Source organism: Hypomesus transpacificus, chromosome 14, assembly GCF_021917145.1.
Source record: "Hypomesus transpacificus isolate Combined female chromosome 14, fHypTra1, whole genome shotgun sequence".
In the NCBI taxonomy this organism is placed as follows: domain Eukaryota; kingdom Metazoa; phylum Chordata; class Actinopteri; order Osmeriformes; family Osmeridae; genus Hypomesus; species Hypomesus transpacificus.
In genome coordinates, this window is record NC_061073.1 from 755,958 (window position 1) to 774,279 (window position 18,322).

Genomic DNA, 18,322 nt, shown 5'->3' on the forward strand with positions numbered 1-18,322 from the left:
GTTTGTTGTGGATTGATGTTGATTCACACACACACACTAGACTCTAACCTTTGCCCTCTGTCTCCTAGGCAACAGACCGGCCAATGGGGATGAACGGTCTGGATGTGGCAGGATTGAGACCGTTTGATCTGGTCATCCCCTTCACCATCCAGAAGGGAGAGATCACAGGTAAACACCCCCCTCCCCTACACCCTCACCCCCCTCCCCCAAGCTCAGCAGTGTGACCCTGCCGGTGTGTCGTCTAGGTGACGTGCGCATGCCGTCCGGTAAGGTGGCAAAGCCGGACATCACGGACAACAAGGACGGCACGGTGACGGTGAAGTACGCCCCCACTGAGCCGGGCCTGCACCAGATGGACATCAAGTACGACAGCATCCACATCCCAGGTACACACACACACACACACACACACACACACACACACAGCCCAGGTACACACACACACACACACACACACACACACACAGCCCAGGTACACACACACACACACACACACACACACACACACACACACACAGCCCAGGTACACACACACACACACACACACACAGCCCAGGTACACACACACACACAGCCCAGGTACACACACACACACCAGGTACACACACACACACAGCCCAGGTACACACACACACACCAGGTACACACACACACACACACACACACACCCCAGGTACACACACAGCCCTGGTAGGAAACACACAGCCACACAGTCTTCCTTCCTTCCTTCCTCCAGGAAGCCCCCTCCAGTTCTTTGTGGACTACATCAACAGTGGGAACGTGAACGCCTACGGACCAGGCCTCATACATGGAACAGTCAACAAGCCTGCTGCCTTCACTGTCAACACCAAGGATGCAGGGGAGGGTAGGCCTCGCTCACACACTGCAGCCCTACACACACACACACACACACACACACACACTGCAGCCCTACACACACACACACACTGCAGCCCCACACACACACACACACACGCATCCCCTCTGTGTATAGCGCGTGTGTGTGTGTGTGTGTAGGAGGTCTGTCCCTGGCGATCGAGGGCCCATCGAAGGCTGACATCAGCTGTGTGGACAACCAGGATGGTACCTGCAGTGTGTCCTACCTGCCTGTGCTGCCAGGAGACTACAGCATCCTGGTCAAGTACAACGACAAGCACATCCCTGGGAGCCCCTTCTCAGCCCGCATCACAGGTACCACACACACACACACACACACACCTCGTAACACACACACACCTCGTACCCCCCCCCCCCCCACACACACACACACACACCTCGTATACCCCACACACAATTTTGAAAACACACCAGTACCGCACCCGTTTCCTAGGTGATGAGTGTCTGTCCTCCCGTTTCCTAGGTGACGAGTCCATGAGGATGTCCCAGCTGAAGGTGGGCTCAACTGCTGATATCCCACTGGACATCGGGGAGCTGGACCTGAGTCAGCTGACCGCCTCCCTGACCACGCCCTCCGGACGGGAGGAACCCTGCCTTCTCAAGATGCTCCGCAACGGACACGTCGGTATGAGGGGGAGGAGGGGGGGGGGGGGGGGGGGGGGAGGGAGGGGGGGGGGGGGGGGGGGAGGGGAGGAGGGGTGGAGGGGAGGAAGATGGGATGGGCTGAGGAGGAGGGGGGGAGAGGAGTGAGGGGAGTGGGGGGGGACATGGTTTGTCTGTTTTCCTCACATTGTCAAAAGACATCTTACCTGTGCTAGCTATCCTGTCTCATCTGTCTGTGTCTCTGTGTGTTAGGCGTCTCGTTCGTTCCCAAGGAGACCGGGGAGCACCTGGTGAACATCAAGAAGAACGGCCGCCACATTCCAAGCAGCCCTATCGCCGTGATGATCAGCCAATCAGAGATCGGGGATGCCAGCCGGGTGCGTGTGAGTGGCCAGGGCCTGAGCGAGGCCAGGACCTTCGAGCCGGCCGAGTTCATCATCGATACACGTGACGCAGGTGAGTGTGTGTGTGTGTTGTGGGGGTGAGGTGAGTGTGTGGTGGGGCAGGGTGGAAGTGAGTGTGTGACCATTTCTGAAAAGGTTAGTTTGACGTATTGGCTTTTGTAAAGTTTATTTAATTGTGTGTGTGTGTGTGTGTGCAGGTTACGGGGGTCTGAGTCTGTCCATCGAGGGGCCTAGCAAGGTGGACATCAACACAGAGGACCAGGAGGACGGAACCTGCAAGATCACCTACTGCCCCACCGAGCCAGGACACTACATTATCAACATCAAGTTCGCTGACCAGCACGTGCCAGGTACCGGTCAATCAAAGCCCAGCTCGTTAAGGGGTCTGGCCAATCAGTATCGTTTGCACTATATGTATTTTTAGGTTAGATTGTAAATTAGGGCTACTTATATTTTATTTTTTATTCCCCTTAGTATTAGCCAGACCCCCCTTAGTATTAGCTAGACTTTGCTCCTTTGTATAGTTAGTCCACATATTTAAGTTTCAACATTCCTATATGTTTAATGTATGCACCTCCCTGCCAAAATGAATTCCTTGGTTGTGCAAACATTCATGGCAAATAAAATCCCTTCTGATTCTGATCAGAGCCCAGCTGGTTACTGAGTATGCTGTGTCTGTGTGCAGGGAGTGCTTTCTCTGTCAAGGTGACCGGAGAGGGCAGGATGAAGGAGAGCATCACCAGGAGGAGGAAGGCAGCCTCAGTCGCCAATGTGGGGAGCCACTGTGACCTCAGCCTCAAGATCCCAGGTGGGGCTGGAACTGTGTGTATCTGTGTGTGTATTTGTACGTATGTGTGTGTAACTGTGTGTGTGTGTTCAGAGATCAGCCTAGCAGACATGACGGCCCAGGTGACCAGTCCGTCGGGGCAGGTCCACAAGGCCGACATCATGGAAGGAGACAACAACACCTACTGCATCCGCTTCGTTCCCACGGAGACCGGCGTGCACACCGTGTGTGTGAAGTACGCGGGCGTGCACGTGCCCGGGAGCCCCTTCCAGTTCACCGTGGGGCCCCTGGGAGAGGGTGGGGCCCACAAGGTCCGGGCTGGGGGGCCCGGTCTGGAGAGGGCTGAGGCTGCAGTGCCAGGTACCTGGAGGGGCGGGGGGGGGGGTGTGTGCGTGTGTGTGTGCGTGTGTGTGTGTGTGTGTGTGTGTGTACTGACCACTACGTCCTGTGCAGCCGAGTTCAGTATCTGGACGCGAGAGGCGGGTGCGGGGGGGCTGAGTATCGCGGTGGAGGGACCCAGCAAGGCAGAGATCGCCTTCGAGGACCGCAAGGACGGGTCCAGTGGAGTCTCCTACATCGTCCAGGAGCCAGGTGAAGGAGGGGAGAAGGGGGGACATGTGATGTTCTCTTGATTGACACTTGTTGTAGGTCCTGTCTTCTGGCTTGCTGTGTTTATAACTGTGTGTGTGTGTTTGTAGGAGACTACGAGGTATCGATCCGTTTCAACGAGGAGCACATCCCAGACAGCCCCTTCCTGGTTCCCGTGGCAACGCCCTCCTCCGACGCCCGTCGCCTCACTGTTGCCAGTCTCCAGGTGAGGCTCTGAGACACACACACCTGTCCACACACCAGGACACACTACCCACAATGCAGCAGCAGCCCCATGACGTGCAGGGAGACAGACATGCAGGGAGACGGACAGACAGACATACAGGGAGACGGACAGACAGACAGGGAGACGGACAGAAAGACAGGGAGACGGACAGACAGACAGACATGCAGAGAGACGGACAGACAGACAGACATGCAGGGAGACGGACAGACAGACGGACATGCAGGGAGACGGACAGACAGACAGACATGCAGGGAGACGGACAGACAGACATGCAGGGAGACGGACAGACAGACATGCAGGGAGACGGACAGACAGACATGCAGGGAGACGGACAGACAGACAGACATGCAGGGAGACGGACAGACAGACAGACATGCAGGGAGACGGACAGACAGACAGACATGCAGGGAGACGGACAGACAGACAGACATGCAGGGAGACGGACAGACAGACAGACATGCAGGGAGACGGACAGACAGACGGACATGGAGGGAGACGGACAGACAGACGGACATGCAGGGAGACGGACAGACAGACGGACATGCAGGGAGACGGACAGACAGACGGACATGCAGGGAGACGGACAGACAGACGGACATGCAGGGAGACGGACAGACAGACATGCAGGGAGACGGACGGACAGACAGACATGCAGGGAAACGGACAGGAAGTGAGTCTGCTGCTGTGCTGTTGGGAGGTGCTAAGGCTTCTGGGATACTAAAGGACTGTGTATGTTTCTCGTGCCTCATTCTAAAGGCTCCCAACAGCCGCCCCCCCCTCCCTCCTCCCCCCCTCGTGTTAGCCCACCAGATGCTAAAAGGGTAAAGAGGTAGAAATGGGCTGTTCTATTTCCATCTGTCCCTTCCTCTCTACCCTTTCTCTCTTCCCCCTCTCTCTACCCTCTCTCTATCCTCTCTCTTCCCCCTCTCTCTTCCCTCTCTCTATCCCCTCTCTTCCCTCTCTCTCTCTACCCTCACTCCCTCTCATTCATGTACTCATTTTTCTTTTCCAATTTCCTCACATGCTCGCTCGCTCGCTCACTCTCTACTTACTCTAAATTTGCAACACACACGCTCACACACGCTCACACACTGTCACCTGTCCCTCCCAGCCCTCCTCTTTATCTCTGTTAGCAGTCTGCAGGTAGGTACACCTAGCGGCATGTACGCTGCTGTGTGTGTGTGTGTGTGTGTACATACAGCCATGTTGAGTGTGTGAGCTCTGCGTTGAGCAGGAGTCGGGTCTGAAGGTGAACCAGCCGGCCTCGTTCGCCGTGAGTCTGAACGGAGCGAAGGGGGTGATCGACGCCAAGGTGCACAGCCCCTCCGGAGCCCTGGAGGAGTGTGTCGTCACAGAGATAGACCAAGGTAACCACGGAGACCGTATGTGATGGATGAGATGTTAACCGTTGGGTGTCTCGAGTTGATGCTGGAGAGTTGGGAGTTATGGATGATCTTCTCTCATCTCTCCCCCTCCTCTCTCCCCTTTCTCTCCAGATAAGTATGCGGTGCGCTTCATCCCCAGAGAGAACGGTCTATATCTGATCGATGTGAAGTTCAACAGCAGCCATATCCCAGGCAGCCCCTTCAAGATCCGTGTGGGGGAGATGGGCCAGGCAGGAGACCCAGGCATGGTGTCTGCATACGGGCCTGGGCTGGAGGGAGGAACCACAGGTAGCTGTCCTCTCCCCTCCCTATACCCTCCAACCCTCCCCTACCTCCCTCCCCTCCCATACCCTCCTCCTGTACCCCCTCACTACACTACCCTCCTGCCCACCTCCCCTGCTCTCCTACCTAACGTACCTCCCCCTCGCCCAGGCTCAGCGTGTGAGTTTGTGGTGAACACCAGCAGCGCGGGCCCCGGGGCCCTGGCTGTCACCATCGACGGCCCCTCCAAGGTGAAGATGGACTGTGTGGAGTGTCCTGAGGGCTACAGGGTCACCTACACCCCCATGGCCCCTGGCAACTACCTCATCTCCATCAAGTACGGAGGCTCCTACCACATCGTAGGAAGCCCCTTCAAGGCCAAGATCACTGGTGAGGGCACACGCTCCTCACACACACACTCCACACATGCACACACACACTCCACACATGCACACACACACTCCACACATGCATATATACACACAGTCCACACATGCATACACATGCATACACACACTCCTCAAACATACTTCCTGTACTCTGACATGTTCTTATCTCCTTTTCACTCTCCCCCTCTCCCCCAGGCTCTAAGCTGGTGTCCAGCCACAGCATGCATGAGACGTCCTCTGTGCTGGTGGAGCCGACCAGCCGCAGTTTCAGCAGCCGCCAGCAGGAGGCGCCCAGCCAGTCAGACGCCAGCAAGGTCACGGCCAAGGGCCTGGGGCTAAACAAGGCCTTCATCGGGCAGAAGAACAACTTCAGTGTCGACTGCAGCACAGCAGGTGTGTTTGTGTGTGGGTGTGTAGTTTCTTGTTTGTCCATTGTTTTTGTCTGACACTGTCTTATCTCTCTCCCTCCTTCCTCTTCTAACTGCCCCTTCTCTCTCCCTCCGCCCTCCTCTAACTGCCTCTTCTCTCTCCCTCCGCCCTCCTCTAACTGCCCCTTCTCTCTTCCTCCGCCCTCCTCTAACTGCCCCTTCTCTCTCCCTCCGCCCTCCTCTAACTGCCCCTTCTCTCTCCCCCAGGTCGTAACATGCTGCTGGTGGGGGTGGATGGTCCTAAGCTCCCCTGTGAGGAGGTGTTGGTGAAGCACCTGGGGGGCCGTGTGTACAACGTGAGCTACCAGCTGAAGGAGAAGGGGGAATACATCCTGGTGGTCAAGTGGGGTGACGAGCACATCCCTGGAAGCCCCTACCACATCACTGTCTAGGCCAATCACAGCAGCCCAAACCCTTTCCTGTGTCACTGTTTGACCAATCAGAACAGCGCAACACCTTCCTTTATCACTGTTTAACCTATCAGAATATCATGAACCCCTTCCTGTATGTTTAATCAATCAGAACAACCCAAACCCCTTCCTGTAGCACTGTTTAACCAACCAGCTCCCTAACCACCTTCTACATGACTAAACAAATGATTTAACACTTCAAAATCCCCTGCTCTATTTTACTGTCAGATAACACTTAAAAACACATACCAAACGTCTCATACCAACCCCAAAGATGAATGATTAAACACTGAATATTCCTCTCCTTATCCCTCCACCTTGCCCTTCCTCAGTCAGATCCATCTGTGCTGGGGACAGATGGGCCTTTGTATTACTGTAAGATAAAATGTCCTTTCTTTGTCATTTTTCTTCTTTTTACCATGGCAGTCAGGGGTGCTGTTCAGCTGTGGGTTACAACTAGCCTGGCCGTGGAGGAAGGAGAGCAGGCTAGCTGTTAGCTTAGCCAAATGTAGCTTAGTATAGGGTTTTAGGAACAGATTAGCGTAGCATAGCACGGTGGTGTTCAGCCTCCAGCGCCTCTAGTTCGTGTCCGGTGTGTGTTTAAAAATACTTAAACAGGCCGTGCTTCCGCCACACCGCTGACCCCGACACCCGGAGAGTTTAAAGTACAGACCTCCTGTCGCTCCTAGCGCTCTCTTTACGCGTGAAAGTGGGCTTCTCTGCGTGTTCCATGCGCGTGTTTTTAGCGTGTTAATCTTCACTGCCAGCAGAAGGACGACCAGTCATGCGGCTGTATGCGGTGTGCAAGAAGTTCCACTCTCAATATGAATTATTATTAGAATAATAAACTTGTTAACCCTACTTGTGTTGAAAATGGGAAGACATTTAAAAAAGATATACTTTCGTGAGAGGTGTGGATGAGGGAACTGTGGTTTGATAAGTATTTACAGAACGACCAAAAAGAAGAACAGAGTTTGAGTTGTTTTCTGCTTGATGTCTAGCTCTGCGCTCTCAGCTATGTGTACTCGGCATTTCAGAATTAAAAAAGGCTTACTATACGTTTTTGTAAGACTTGCAGTATTTTGATACACAATAAAGTTGTCTTAAAGTATTTTTCTGTCAATCCTATCGCATGCGTTGTGTGACGTTTTTCATAGTTAAGAGGCTTACACACACACACACACACACACACACACACACACGTTCTCCCTCAATCACAGTCACACACAATGAAGTCCAGAAGACTTCTCAGGTTTTAAATGTTGCAACAATCACTTGAATATCATGAACACTTTTCATAAACTAATTCATTTAGCGGGAATCTCCATGATCATCCTTTTTAATAAATGTGAGTGACACAACCGAAAAAGCCAACGCCCATCCGGTAAAATGACAAGGACTACAAGACTCGTGCCCATAATATGAACAGAGTCGCGTGGCTCCGGGTGCTGAAAACTAGAAAGGTGAGTGACGAAACGGATCTGTATCTTCAATCACTGCTAAACAGTGTTTTCAGATGTCAGCTAGCCATCTACTAAGTTAATACACAGCTTTAGTATGTTGTAGCTAACTTAATAAGTAAATGTATTCTTATTCGTCAAAGTATTTCGCCAAATGAGTAATCGCATGCTAGATAAATTACGAGTTCCCAGTTGATTTTAGCTGCTACTCGCAAGTGGATCAATAGTAGCATAATATAAAATACATTAATTTAGCTGACGCTTTTATCCCAAAGTACGTACAGTAGGAGTAGTTGAAACTCCTGATATGCTGCAACCAAATGCTCTACGGCTGAGTTTCACCCCAACAGCAAAACGATAAGAATTGCGAAATATAGGCTAAAATATAGTGTTGACTTTTCCTATAGGCTTATAACTCACTTCATTGGTGTCACTCCCTCTGCGCTGAGGTGCATAACTTCAAGTCTCTTCAACTGCAATGTAGCCTTTCAAAATCAGGTTCTCTCCCTCTCCTCTGAATATTTTTTCATCCTTTCAACTTTTTTTCAACTAACGTTGTCTCGTGCTATGTGTTCCAAAAAGGTTTAAAAAAGATAAAAGATTTCTAAAATATTTTCGACCAGCCTGTTAGATCGAAGAGGAGACTAGTCTGTTAGATCTGATCTGAGACCAGTCTGTTATATTTGATCTGAGACCAGCCTGTTTGTCCAGGCTGTTAGATCTGATCTGAGACCAGCCTGTTAGTTTTAATCTAAGACCAGCCTGTTAGTTTTAATCTGAGACCAGCCTGTTAGTTTTAATCTGAGATCATTCTGTTAGATCTGATCTGAGACCTATGGAATGCAGAGTTAGTCAAAATTAAATAAATAGGTAAATAAATAGATAAATACATACATAAATAAATATGGCTACGAAAAAAATTCTGAAAAAAAAGATGGCAATAAATATAGCATTATATAATTGCATAGCTGAAACCATTTTCCGACATCAATAAATAAATACATTTATTTATTTCTAAATGATGTTTTTGTAAAGACAACATTTATTTATTTCATGGGACTTTTTTCCTAATGCCACATGTATTAATTTGTTGAGACTTTTACACACCACATTTATTTTTGTTTCAACATTTATTTCCACACCACATTTATTTCTGTGCTGTATTTATTTCGGATCTCACATGCAAACGAGACCGGTTATCTTCAGACCAAAGTGTTTACAAAGGTACAAAGTTACCTTTGTAAACATTGCTTTAGCTCGTGTGACGAGTAACTCGTCTGCAAAGCTGACAATCACTACCACCACTACGTCTTCCTAGGTGGTATTTAAGTCTTCAATATCTATGTTCTGTAAAGCACTTATCCGCCCAAGTACCTCTACAAAATCTACAATGTGTGCCAAAATAACCCATCCTGACAAGCCATGCTGATCAATTGGATCTATAAAGCCAGCATGTGACCTCTGACACGACTAAAGTCTTCCATAATCTACCGAATCTAGGTGTCCCTCTCTGCCTTCGATCTCGTGTGGAGCTGCGTTGGTCTGAAGATAACCACTCCACTGTCGTTTGTATGTGAGATCGGAATAAATACAGCACGGAAATAAATACACGTGGAAATAAATGTGGTGTGTAAAAGTCTCAAAAAATTAATAAATGTGGCATTAGGAAATAAAAGTCCCATGAAATAGATAAATGTTGTCTTTACAAAAACGTCATTTTGAAATAAATAAATAATTTATTGATGTTGGTAAATGGATTCAGATATATCATTATATAATGCTATATTTATATATTTATTGCCATCTTTTTTTTTTCAGAATAGTTTTCATAGCCTTATTTATGTATGTATTTATCTATTTATTTACCTATTTATTTATTTAATTTTGACTAACTCAGCTTTCCATAGAGACCAGCCTGTTTGTCCAGTCTGTTATATCTGATCTTAGACCAGCCTGTTAAATCTGCAGCAGGCAGAGACTGAGAGGCTACTAGGACCACTACTGCAACTTCTCAGTACTGCTCAATCGAAAACATTATTTCCGAAAAAAAGGTTGAAAATAATATTGGTTTACTTGAAACTTTGGTTGTGTTGTTAAAAACTTTTAAAAGGTTGAAAAATATTTTTTTGAAAAAAACGTAAAATAAAACTTTTTGAAAGGTTTCTAAAATAGACCGTCTGTTTGTCTAGTCTGTTAGATCTGACCTGAGACCAGTCTGTTTGTCAGGTCTGTTAGATCTGAGCTGAGACCAGTCTGTTTGTCAGGTCTGTTAGATCTGAGCTGAGACCAGTCTGTTTGTCAGGTCTGTTAGATCTGAGCTGACAGGCTCACTACTGCAGCCTCGAAAAAAATTGAATATAAGATTTTTTTTAAAGTTTTGACAGGTTGAAAAAAGATTATTGTAAAAGTTGACAGGTTGAAAAAAACAATTTTGACAAAGTTTATCAAAAACTTTATACTTTGGTTGAGGGTTCCGAACACCTTTTTTAAACGTTTCAAAAATATTTTTGACCAGCTTGTTAGATCTGAACTGAACAGCTACACCTGGATGAGAGGGGCCTGAGGAGAGAGGTCTGCCGTTGGACACTTCTCGGAGAAGTGAGATGTTTCGATTGAATTCACTCAATTGCCTCAACCTATCCTTTGTATCCTGGATGTTGCAATAGTTTTTTAGGTCAAATTATTTTGTCTTGAATTTTTTCGTCTCGAATTCTTTTAGCCTACTGCTCGAATTTGAGCAACCTGAATTTCCGAACCTTGAATTTGATTTTTTACATTAATTAAATTTTTTGGTGAATTCAAAATCAACACATTCGGTGGTGTTTAATTTCAATAATAAGTATTCAATGCCTTTTCAAATTCAAAACATGGTCACTGATTTGCTTCCATAGCAGCCTCTCACTAATGCATCTCAGCAGCCTCCAAATTGTAAAAGTAATGTAGACTCGCGCAAGCAGAATTTCACACCGCGGACCGCCAGTAATGACTTCATTAGTAATTAGTTCCTATCTGCGCGTGTGAAATCATCTACGCGCTGGCAACCTTTGCCATCTGATTCTCCTCTCTCTCTGTGGTCAGAGTCCTCAGCGTCATGTCTCTCCAGCAGAAGAGCGACCAGGAAATCATCCAGCTGCTGAAGAAGTTCGGCATCAAACATGGACCTCTTGTCGGTACGATGATCGCTCTGAACTTTAATTCTGTTAATCCTATATAGTCCACATAGTACCTTCCAACCCAGGCTCATATTTCTGTATTATCTAGTATGGGATTGGGTTGTACCTACCGCACATAATCACACACATGCAGAGTTCTACCATCAGAACAGTGGTTAAGGCCAACGGACGATCTACACACACACACACACCACACACAGCACACACACCACACACAGCACAGGGTTCAAATTACGGGGGGGATTGACACCCCCAAAAAAGGTAAAAACAACAGGTCAGGGGGGTCGATAAATTTATATATTGTTCTTACCTGTAATTGTGACCCCTCCGATTGTCATTGTAATTTGCACTCTGACACAGCACACACACACATTTCACACACAGCGTGACACTTGTTCTCAGGTGTGTGGTGGTATGGATTCTTTCTGGAGCTCTTGAGGTGTGTGTGTGTGCGTGTGTGTAGGCTCTACACGTGGTCTGTATGTGAAGAAGCTGAAGGATGTGATGGCCAAACCTGATGTTTCTCCTGACAAGACGTTCTACAGAGAGGAAGGTACCAACCCCTGCACAATTATTACACAACCAGCACTACTGTTACTGCTGCCACCTCTACCTGGATAACAGGATTCATGTATTTAGTAGATGCTTTTGTCCAAAGCGACTTCAGGGGGTGTGTGGGGGTAGCCTTGTCCTAACCAGACTCTCGTACATTTCATTTGTAAAGAGAGTCTGGCCTCGCTCCATTGACAAGCGTTGACTTCCTTGTAGGCGGGTACTCTGTTGAAGTTTAAAACTATTGCATCTGCCCAGAGCCACTCTGATCTGCCATAACCAATCGCTAGCGTTCGCCTTAGCCAATTCCTTCACCACGGAGCTAGCTGCCGAAGCTGGAAAATTAAACTGTTCCCGAACCCCGTTGGGAGGCCACCATCATGGCCACCAACAAAACTCAGCAAAACTTGTTTTTGCACCGGCTTTAGCTTATCGATATTCGGCAGCATTGCTACAACGGACCAAATGGCTTTGCATCATTCTCCGCCGCCATTACAGAACTACAACCGAACTAGCGAACAACATCAACGTCATCGTTCTCAGCCACTCCCTCTGTTCGCTGATTGGCCGGTAGAAAATTAACCGGAGACATCTGACTTACGTACCTCATGGCCAGACCTAGTACAGAAACAAAATCAAAATTGAGCGGAAGTACGTAGGAGGGCAGAGCCAGGCTAGTGTGTGTGTGTGTGTGGGGGGGGGGGTTTGAATGCTTCTCTGGGCTGGAGCAGGTGTGCTCTCTGGCTCCCCCTGGTGGCCACACACCCCAGGAAGTCCATGAGGGTCTGAGCCATCGGGAAGTGTTTATAGCTGTGTTTACAGGTACTCAGCTGTTGTTGTTGTTGTTGCAGCGGAGGAAGTGACCTATATACACTATCATACACCAGTGAGTTATCCTGCCTGTCTGTCTGTCTATCCATCTGCCTGTGTGCCTGGCTGTATGTCCATCTGTCTGCCTGCCTGTCTGTATGTCCATCTGTCTGCCTGCCTGTCTGTGTCTGTTTGTCTGTCTATCCATCTGCCTGGCTGTATGTCCATCTGTCTACCTGCCTGCCTGCCTGTCTATCCATCTGTCTGTCTGTCTATCCATCTGTCTGCCTGTCTATCCGGCAGACAGATGGATATATGGGGAGTCAGATGGCTGAGCGGTGAGGGAGTCGGGCTAGTACTCAGAAGGTTACCGGATCGATTCCCCGCTGTGTCAAATGATGTTGTGTCCTTGGGCAAGGCACTTCACCCTACTTGTCTCGGGGGGAATGTCCCTGTACTTACTGTAAGTCGCTCTGGATAAGAGCGTCTGCTAAATGACTAAATGTAAATGTCTATCCATCTGTCTGTCTATCCATCTGTCTGTCTGTCCATATCCTCTCCTGTTTTAACCCAGCGTACCTGTCTGTCTCTCTCCCTTCAGGTGAGAGATGAAGGATATGGAGATATGTAAGCAAAACCTCACTTTAAAGTATTTGTGTATAGTATGGATGTATAATGTTTGTAATATGTAGCATGTTTATGGTTGTAGTATGTAGCATGTTTATGGTTGTAGTATGTAGCATGTTTGTGTATGCGATTGTTTGTGTTGTTCTACAGCTCCAGATGAAACGTTTCCAAGTATGAAGATCTCCCTGATGAACACTTTGGCCATGACACAGAGTGAGTCCACCACTGTGTGTGTGTGTGTGGTAGCATGTGTGTGTGTGCGTGTGTGTGGTTGCATGTGTGTGTGTGTGTGTGTGTGTGGTAGCATGTGTGTGTGTGCGTGTGTGTGGTTGCATGTGTGTATGTGTGTGTGTGTAATATCTCATCTCCATGCTTGATCAGGCCCCAGAGCACCCAGGCAGCCTATCACAGCACTCCACTTTCCAAAGTGCCAATCACAAAGGCTGCAGGGGGCATTTCCTTGTGGCTGTGGCTGCTCCTATTGGCTGTGCTGGCAGCCTTCCTGTACTTCATTTACTCCAGCATGGAGGCCAACACAGAAAGCCCGTTTGGACCAGGACGCATCCACGAATAGTCCTCTCTCTCTTTCTCTTCTCTTTCTTCTTTCTCCTTACCTCTCATTATCCCTCCCTCCTCTCTCTCTCCCTACCTCTCATTATCCCTCCCTTTCCTCTCTTTCTCCTTTCTCCTTCTTTCTCCTTACCTCTCATTATCCTTCCATCTCCTCTCTCCTCTCTCTCTCCTCTCTCTCCCTTCCTCTCATTATTTCTCTCCTCTCTCTTTCTCCTCTCCATTTCTTTCTTCTTTCTCCCTACCTCTCATTATCTTTCTCTCTCCCTTTCTCTCATTATCTCTCCCTCTCTCTTTCTCCTCTCTCTTTCTTTCTTCTTTCTCCCTACCTCTCATTATCTTTCTCTCTCCTCTCCTCTCTCTTTCTCTCTCCTCTCTCCCCTACCTCTCATTATCCCTCTCTCTCCTCTCTTCTCCATTTTCTCTCCCCCCCTTTCTTTTCTGTTCCTGTTCTTACGTCTGCACATAAATCACCAAAGTTTGTTTTATTAAATAAAATATTGAAACTCTGAAGTCTTGCAAAAAATATTCTCTGTGTGTTTGCTAGACGTACATTCAAACCTCATTTCCAGAAAAGGGATATTTTCAAAAATGTTATAAAACGATAAATCTTTGATTTGTTAAGTTTCTTGAAATTTTAACTGACTGAAAAAATATAAATGTTATCGCTGACCCACTTAATTGTATTTTTTAAGTATTTTTAAGTATACACCGTTTCAGAATTTGATGCCTGCAAGCTGCAACACGTGAAAAATAAATTGGAAAAATAAATTCTGTTGCCATAGGTGACGATTCACTGCTGTTCCCGCGAAATCCAAACTCCTGTTTGGATTTCGTTATGATGCTGTTGTCTCAGCCGTGTCCAGGCCAGGTCATGTGATATGTCCAGGCCAGGTCATGTGATGTGATATGTCCAGGCCAGGTCATGTGATACGTCCAGGCCAGGTCATGTGATGTGATACGTCCAGGCCAGGACCCAATGTGTAAGTTTGGAGCAAAGGCTCATGGGACTAGACAGAGCCTGTGGTCTGCAGAACAGACGGGAGCTCTGGCAGTGACATCACAGCTGGCCTGGGGGGTAGCAGATGTGAAAGGTCAGGGAGATGTAAAGTATCTTACTGTGTTATCCGAGTGTGTTATCTGTTATGTAACAACATCTAACAACAACATCAACAGGGGCTCAAGTCTTGACCTGTCTCTTCCCGCAGGACGGATCGATCAGAAAAGCAAACCTGCAGTTGCTGCTGTGTCCTCATTATACACAACACAGGACAAACCATGCCACATTTGCTTGCGTGTGTGTAACCTGTGTGTGTGTATGTGTTAGGACAGTGTAATACTCAGCTGTCCTCACGTGTCTGTGTGTGTGTGTGTGTGCCTACCGGCTCCCCTCGAAGCCGAGCGCGGTGATGAAGATGTTGATGAGGACCGTAAAGAACACAAACACTGTAGCAGAGTTGTTCATCATGTTCAGCTTGGCATGCTTCCTCATGTCGTTCAGGTCATACTTTACTGAGGAGACACACACACACACACCCACATAACACATTCACAAACACGCACATATACACATTCACAAACACACACACATAAACACACACACACACAAAGCAGAATAAACAGGAACTGTTAAGAGAGGCAGCAGTGAAAGCATAAGGTGTTTCTGTATCTGTGTTCATGTGTATATTGTCTAGTATGTGTATAAAGTGTATAGAATGTGTGTGCCCCCACCTATGAAGACCAGCAGCAGCCCCACCAACACCTGCAGGGTGATGGAGAGGGAGAGCAGCACCAGCAGGGGGATGTAGAAGCGGTACTGTGGCCCCACGTACAGCAGGGTCTTCAGCTGGGAGGAGTTGGCCATGAGCAGAGCCACGTCCAGCATGCTCTGGGCAGCACTCTTCTTGGTGGCGTAGTGGTTCATGTTGATGCCACGGAACTCTTTCTCATTGGCCGCCTCCTGTGCCTGGAGGCAGAGGAGGCACAGTTAGTGTTCAGTCTCTGTGCTCTGTCTCTGTGCTCTGTCTCTGTGCTCTGTCTCTGTGCTCTGTCTCTGTGCTCTGTGCTCTGTCTCTGTGCTCTGTCTCTGTGCTCTGTCTCTGTGCTCTGTGCTCTGTCTCTGTGCTCTGTGTTCTGTCTCTGTGCTCTGTCTCTGTGCTCTGTCTCTGTGCTCTGTCTCTGTGCTCTGTGCTCTGTCTCTGTGCTCTGTCTCTGTGCTCTGTGCTCTGTGCTCTGTGCTCTGTCTCTGTGCTCTGTGTTCTGTCTCTGTGCTCTGTCTCTGTGCTCTGTGCTCTGTCTCTGTGCTCTGTCTCTGTGCTCTGTGTTCTGTCTCCGTGTTCTGTCTCTGTGCTCTGAGTCTGTGTTCTGTCTCTGTGAACTGTTTCTGTGTTCTGTCTGTGTTCTGTGTGTACTCTGTGTCTGTGTTGTGTCTCTGTGTTCTGTGTTGTGTCTCTGTGTTGTGTCTCTGTGCTCTGTCTCTGTGTTGTGTCTCTGTGTTGTGTCTCTGTGTTCTTTCCGCAGTGAACCGCTGTCTCATCAGAGAGGAATGACTTCAAATAACAAATGTTCTTCTACACAAAGAGGGGTGTGTTACCAGGTAACACACACACACATGCACAGCTGTGTAGACAGTGGCTGGGAGGGCCAATTGGGTTTGGTTTCACCTGACTAGGCAGCGCTGCACTACATGACATGACATGTCTCTCATGTTGCCTCTGAATCTACCTGCCTTCAGCTTCTCCAAACACACACACACAACTACACACGTACACAAACAGCTACACACACAGCTTCACACAAAACTACAGAGCTACACACAGGTTAATCCTCATATAACACTCACTTTCAAATGTATAAAAAAAAATTGGACACAAAGTATCCTACAAACGTCTCAACAACATTATTTAATATGATTATATATACACAACCACTCGATGTGCCTGGTGCACCATCATTCCCACGGCTGCGGGGCGCCCCGAGCGCGGCAAGCTGACGACACACCAGGGTGTGAAATTTCAGAAACAAAAGAGTTCTATTGTTCCTCCGCGCAGAGGGGAGAAAAGCGCAGTAGTCATGGACCCTCGAGCGATATGACGGAGACACGTCCCTTTTTTGATTCTCGAACACAAAACCAATCCTAACCCAACACTAAAGTGAACTTTACACCACAAATCATGCAGTTCAATTAGCATATATAAGGTCCCTTAAATCCATAAAACAGCAGAACATGTTTGTGGATTTGAACAGGATTGAGCGGCGGGCAACTTTCTGGAAGTTAAGCTCAACAAGCATTCAACATTTACGATTATCAATAGGCTAATAGTGTAGGCCTAACTTATTTAAGTTTATATGCGCATTTCGCTGTGCGTGTATGAGCGTTTACCTCGACGTCACCCTGTTCTTTAAGGGCAACGTCCTCTCCATTTAGTCGGCTTGCGCTGTCCATTCCCCGAATCACGGAACTTCGATCGCTGAGCTGTGGTCTTCGGTTCTACGGTGTTATGGTCGTGGTCCGGTCCAGACCGATCTCGGGGCTGTTAGACAAGATAACATGCGAACGTGAGTGTTTCCCCGGGGTTAACGAGACATTAAAGTTGGCCCCTCCCACCCTCTGAAGTAGTTTCTCAAATGTTCTATAGGCTTTGGAACCTTCAGCCATTCTCTTGTTTCAACAATGCCTGTCCTATACTGATATACACGTATTAGTGTATAGTACTGTCCTAGTACTGAACCGTGATAACGACCCATTCATTTGAACCAGGTGTATTGGAAGTAGCCTGACGTTGTCATACTCATAATTCTATTCAGAATATGAGTCTGAGAACTCTCCGTTGGGCTTTGACTACAGGGCGTGTTTCAAACGAGCCTGGAAAACAAATGCCTCTTCGCTCAATTGGATAGATCTACAACCAATCAGAGCAACAGAGTATGTGACGTATGTTAAGCACCGCATAGTTGTTGTCAACAGAACTAAACTACAAGCAGACTTGAAGTATGCTTGAAGAATGAATACAAACGATTTTTGCCGATGTTGTAAAATTAATTTAAGGGTAGGGAGAGTACTTGTTCACACGGTCAACCTTTTTGAGCGAAACAATAAAGGGCAATGCATATACGAACAAGTTCTCCGTTTAGGATTACAACTCCATCGGGGCCAGCTGATAAATTAAACTTTTACCGAATCCCTAGGAAGGACGGCAAAAACATATTTTCCATTGACAAATGCCTTGATTGCGTCTCTCTGTTCCTCTTTCAAAATTAATGCGCTGTCGATGTCTTCTAAAACAGACTCGATGGCAGAATCATAACATCCCAGATCTCCAGCTGTAGCCATGTTTGTTAAAAAAGAATTCAACTTAAACGCTCTTTTGTGACGTGGGTGATCACGTTACTGTTGATCATCTGTCCATCATCCTATAAAGCACGCCCGGCAATTTAATTGGTTCGCCCAGATTCTGGTTTTCTGTAGTTGGTCCCCAATACGAGACCCTAGACCCAACTTCCCGAACAAATTTTTTTTGGGGCGGGGAGAAGTTGGGCTGGCAGCCAGGCTATATTGGAAGAGCTCATCAAATAATTTTCCTTTCAGCGGTTATATTAGCTAATTACATGTTAAAGGTCACTTTTACCATCTCCATATTCATCCTAATGCAGTATAAAATAGTTTAACGGTATCGTTGCTTCATTGTTAAAGTTGAGTTATAATTGGGTATGTTATGGCCACATGTGTTG

At 47.8% G+C, this 18,322-nt stretch overlaps 3 protein-coding genes across 10 annotated transcripts in view; 2 read left to right on the plus strand and 1 right to left on the minus strand.

Annotated features, from left to right (window-relative positions):
• flna (filamin A, alpha (actin binding protein 280)) overlaps positions 1-7,527 on the plus strand; it is a 34,013-nt gene extending 26,486 nt beyond the window's left edge. For all 5 annotated transcript variants that reach the window (XM_047034634.1, XM_047034635.1, XM_047034636.1 and 2 more), the window contains 16 exons: positions 69-168; positions 246-386; positions 737-865; positions 1,018-1,191; positions 1,361-1,522; positions 1,753-1,956; positions 2,102-2,254; positions 2,590-2,712; positions 2,785-3,051; positions 3,145-3,282; positions 3,390-3,505; positions 4,761-4,893; positions 5,023-5,199; positions 5,344-5,562; positions 5,757-5,954; positions 6,197-7,527. In XM_047034634.1, coding sequence (XP_046890590.1) covers positions 69-168; positions 246-386; positions 737-865; positions 1,018-1,191; positions 1,361-1,522; positions 1,753-1,956; positions 2,102-2,254; positions 2,590-2,712; positions 2,785-3,051; positions 3,145-3,282; positions 3,390-3,505; positions 4,761-4,893; positions 5,023-5,199; positions 5,344-5,562; positions 5,757-5,954; positions 6,197-6,381 — 2,619 coding nt within the window. In that variant the 3' untranslated portion in view covers positions 6,382-7,527. The remainder of the gene's footprint in view (positions 1-68; positions 169-245; positions 387-736; positions 866-1,017; positions 1,192-1,360; positions 1,523-1,752; positions 1,957-2,101; positions 2,255-2,589; positions 2,713-2,784; positions 3,052-3,144; positions 3,283-3,389; positions 3,506-4,760; positions 4,894-5,022; positions 5,200-5,343; positions 5,563-5,756; positions 5,955-6,196) is intronic.
• A 57-nt stretch (positions 7,528-7,584) lies between these two features.
• Positions 7,585-13,738, plus strand: emd (emerin (Emery-Dreifuss muscular dystrophy)). Of its 3 annotated transcripts, none has more exons than XR_006957078.1 (7): positions 7,585-7,862; positions 10,966-11,029; positions 11,496-11,585; positions 12,436-12,470; positions 12,996-13,021; positions 13,172-13,234; positions 13,403-13,738. XR_006957078.1 is itself a non-coding variant. In XM_047034640.1 (6 exons), exons 1-6 carry the CDS (start codon positions 7,821-7,823, stop codon positions 13,179-13,181), a joined length of 267 nt encoding a protein of 88 aa, XP_046890596.1. In that variant the 5' UTR covers positions 7,585-7,820; the 3' UTR covers positions 13,182-13,695. The 3 variants fall into 3 exon arrangements, 1 of the variants encoding a protein (XP_046890596.1); XR_006957079.1 differs by having other exon boundaries at positions 7,605-7,862; positions 10,938-11,029; positions 13,403-13,734; XM_047034640.1 differs by having other exon boundaries at positions 13,172-13,695.
• Positions 13,739-14,061: 323 nt separating this feature from the next.
• Positions 14,062-17,396, minus strand: si:dkey-93l1.9 (uncharacterized protein LOC562339 homolog). 2 transcript variants are annotated; one of them, XM_047033883.1, is made up of 4 exons: positions 16,974-17,396; positions 15,323-15,557; positions 14,974-15,103; positions 14,062-14,662 (listed from the first exon to the last, which is right to left on the minus strand). In XM_047033883.1, the coding sequence occupies exons 1-4, from the start codon at positions 17,034-17,036 to the stop codon at positions 14,602-14,604; spliced, it is 489 nt and encodes a 162-aa protein (XP_046889839.1). In that variant the 5' UTR covers positions 17,037-17,396; the 3' UTR covers positions 14,062-14,601. The 2 variants fall into 2 exon arrangements, with proteins under 2 accessions (XP_046889839.1, XP_046889841.1); XM_047033885.1 differs by having other exon boundaries at positions 14,946-15,103.
• Between the last annotated feature and the right edge of the window lie 926 nt (positions 17,397-18,322).

Coding starts and splice junctions, on each gene's coding strand:
- emd (XM_047034640.1), top strand. CDS start 7,821: ATGAACAGAGTCGCGTGGCTCCGGGTGCTGAAAACTAGAAAG. Junction 11,030..11,495: donor CAAACATGGACCTCTTGTCG/GTACGATGATCG, acceptor GCGTGTGTGTAG/GCTCTACACGTGGTCTGTAT. Junction 11,586..12,435: donor GACGTTCTACAGAGAGGAAG/GTACCAACCCCT, acceptor TTGTTGTTGCAG/CGGAGGAAGTGACCTATATA.
- si:dkey-93l1.9 (XM_047033883.1), bottom strand. CDS start 17,036: ATGGACAGCGCAAGCCGACTAAATGGAGAGGACGTTGCCCTTAAAGAA. Junction 15,558..16,973: donor AAGAACAGGGTGACGTCGAG/GTAAACGCTCAT, acceptor CTCTGCCTCCAG/GCACAGGAGGCGGCCAATGA. Junction 15,104..15,322: donor GCTGCTGCTGGTCTTCATAG/GTGGGGGCACAC, acceptor GTGTCTCCTCAG/TAAAGTATGACCTGAACGAC.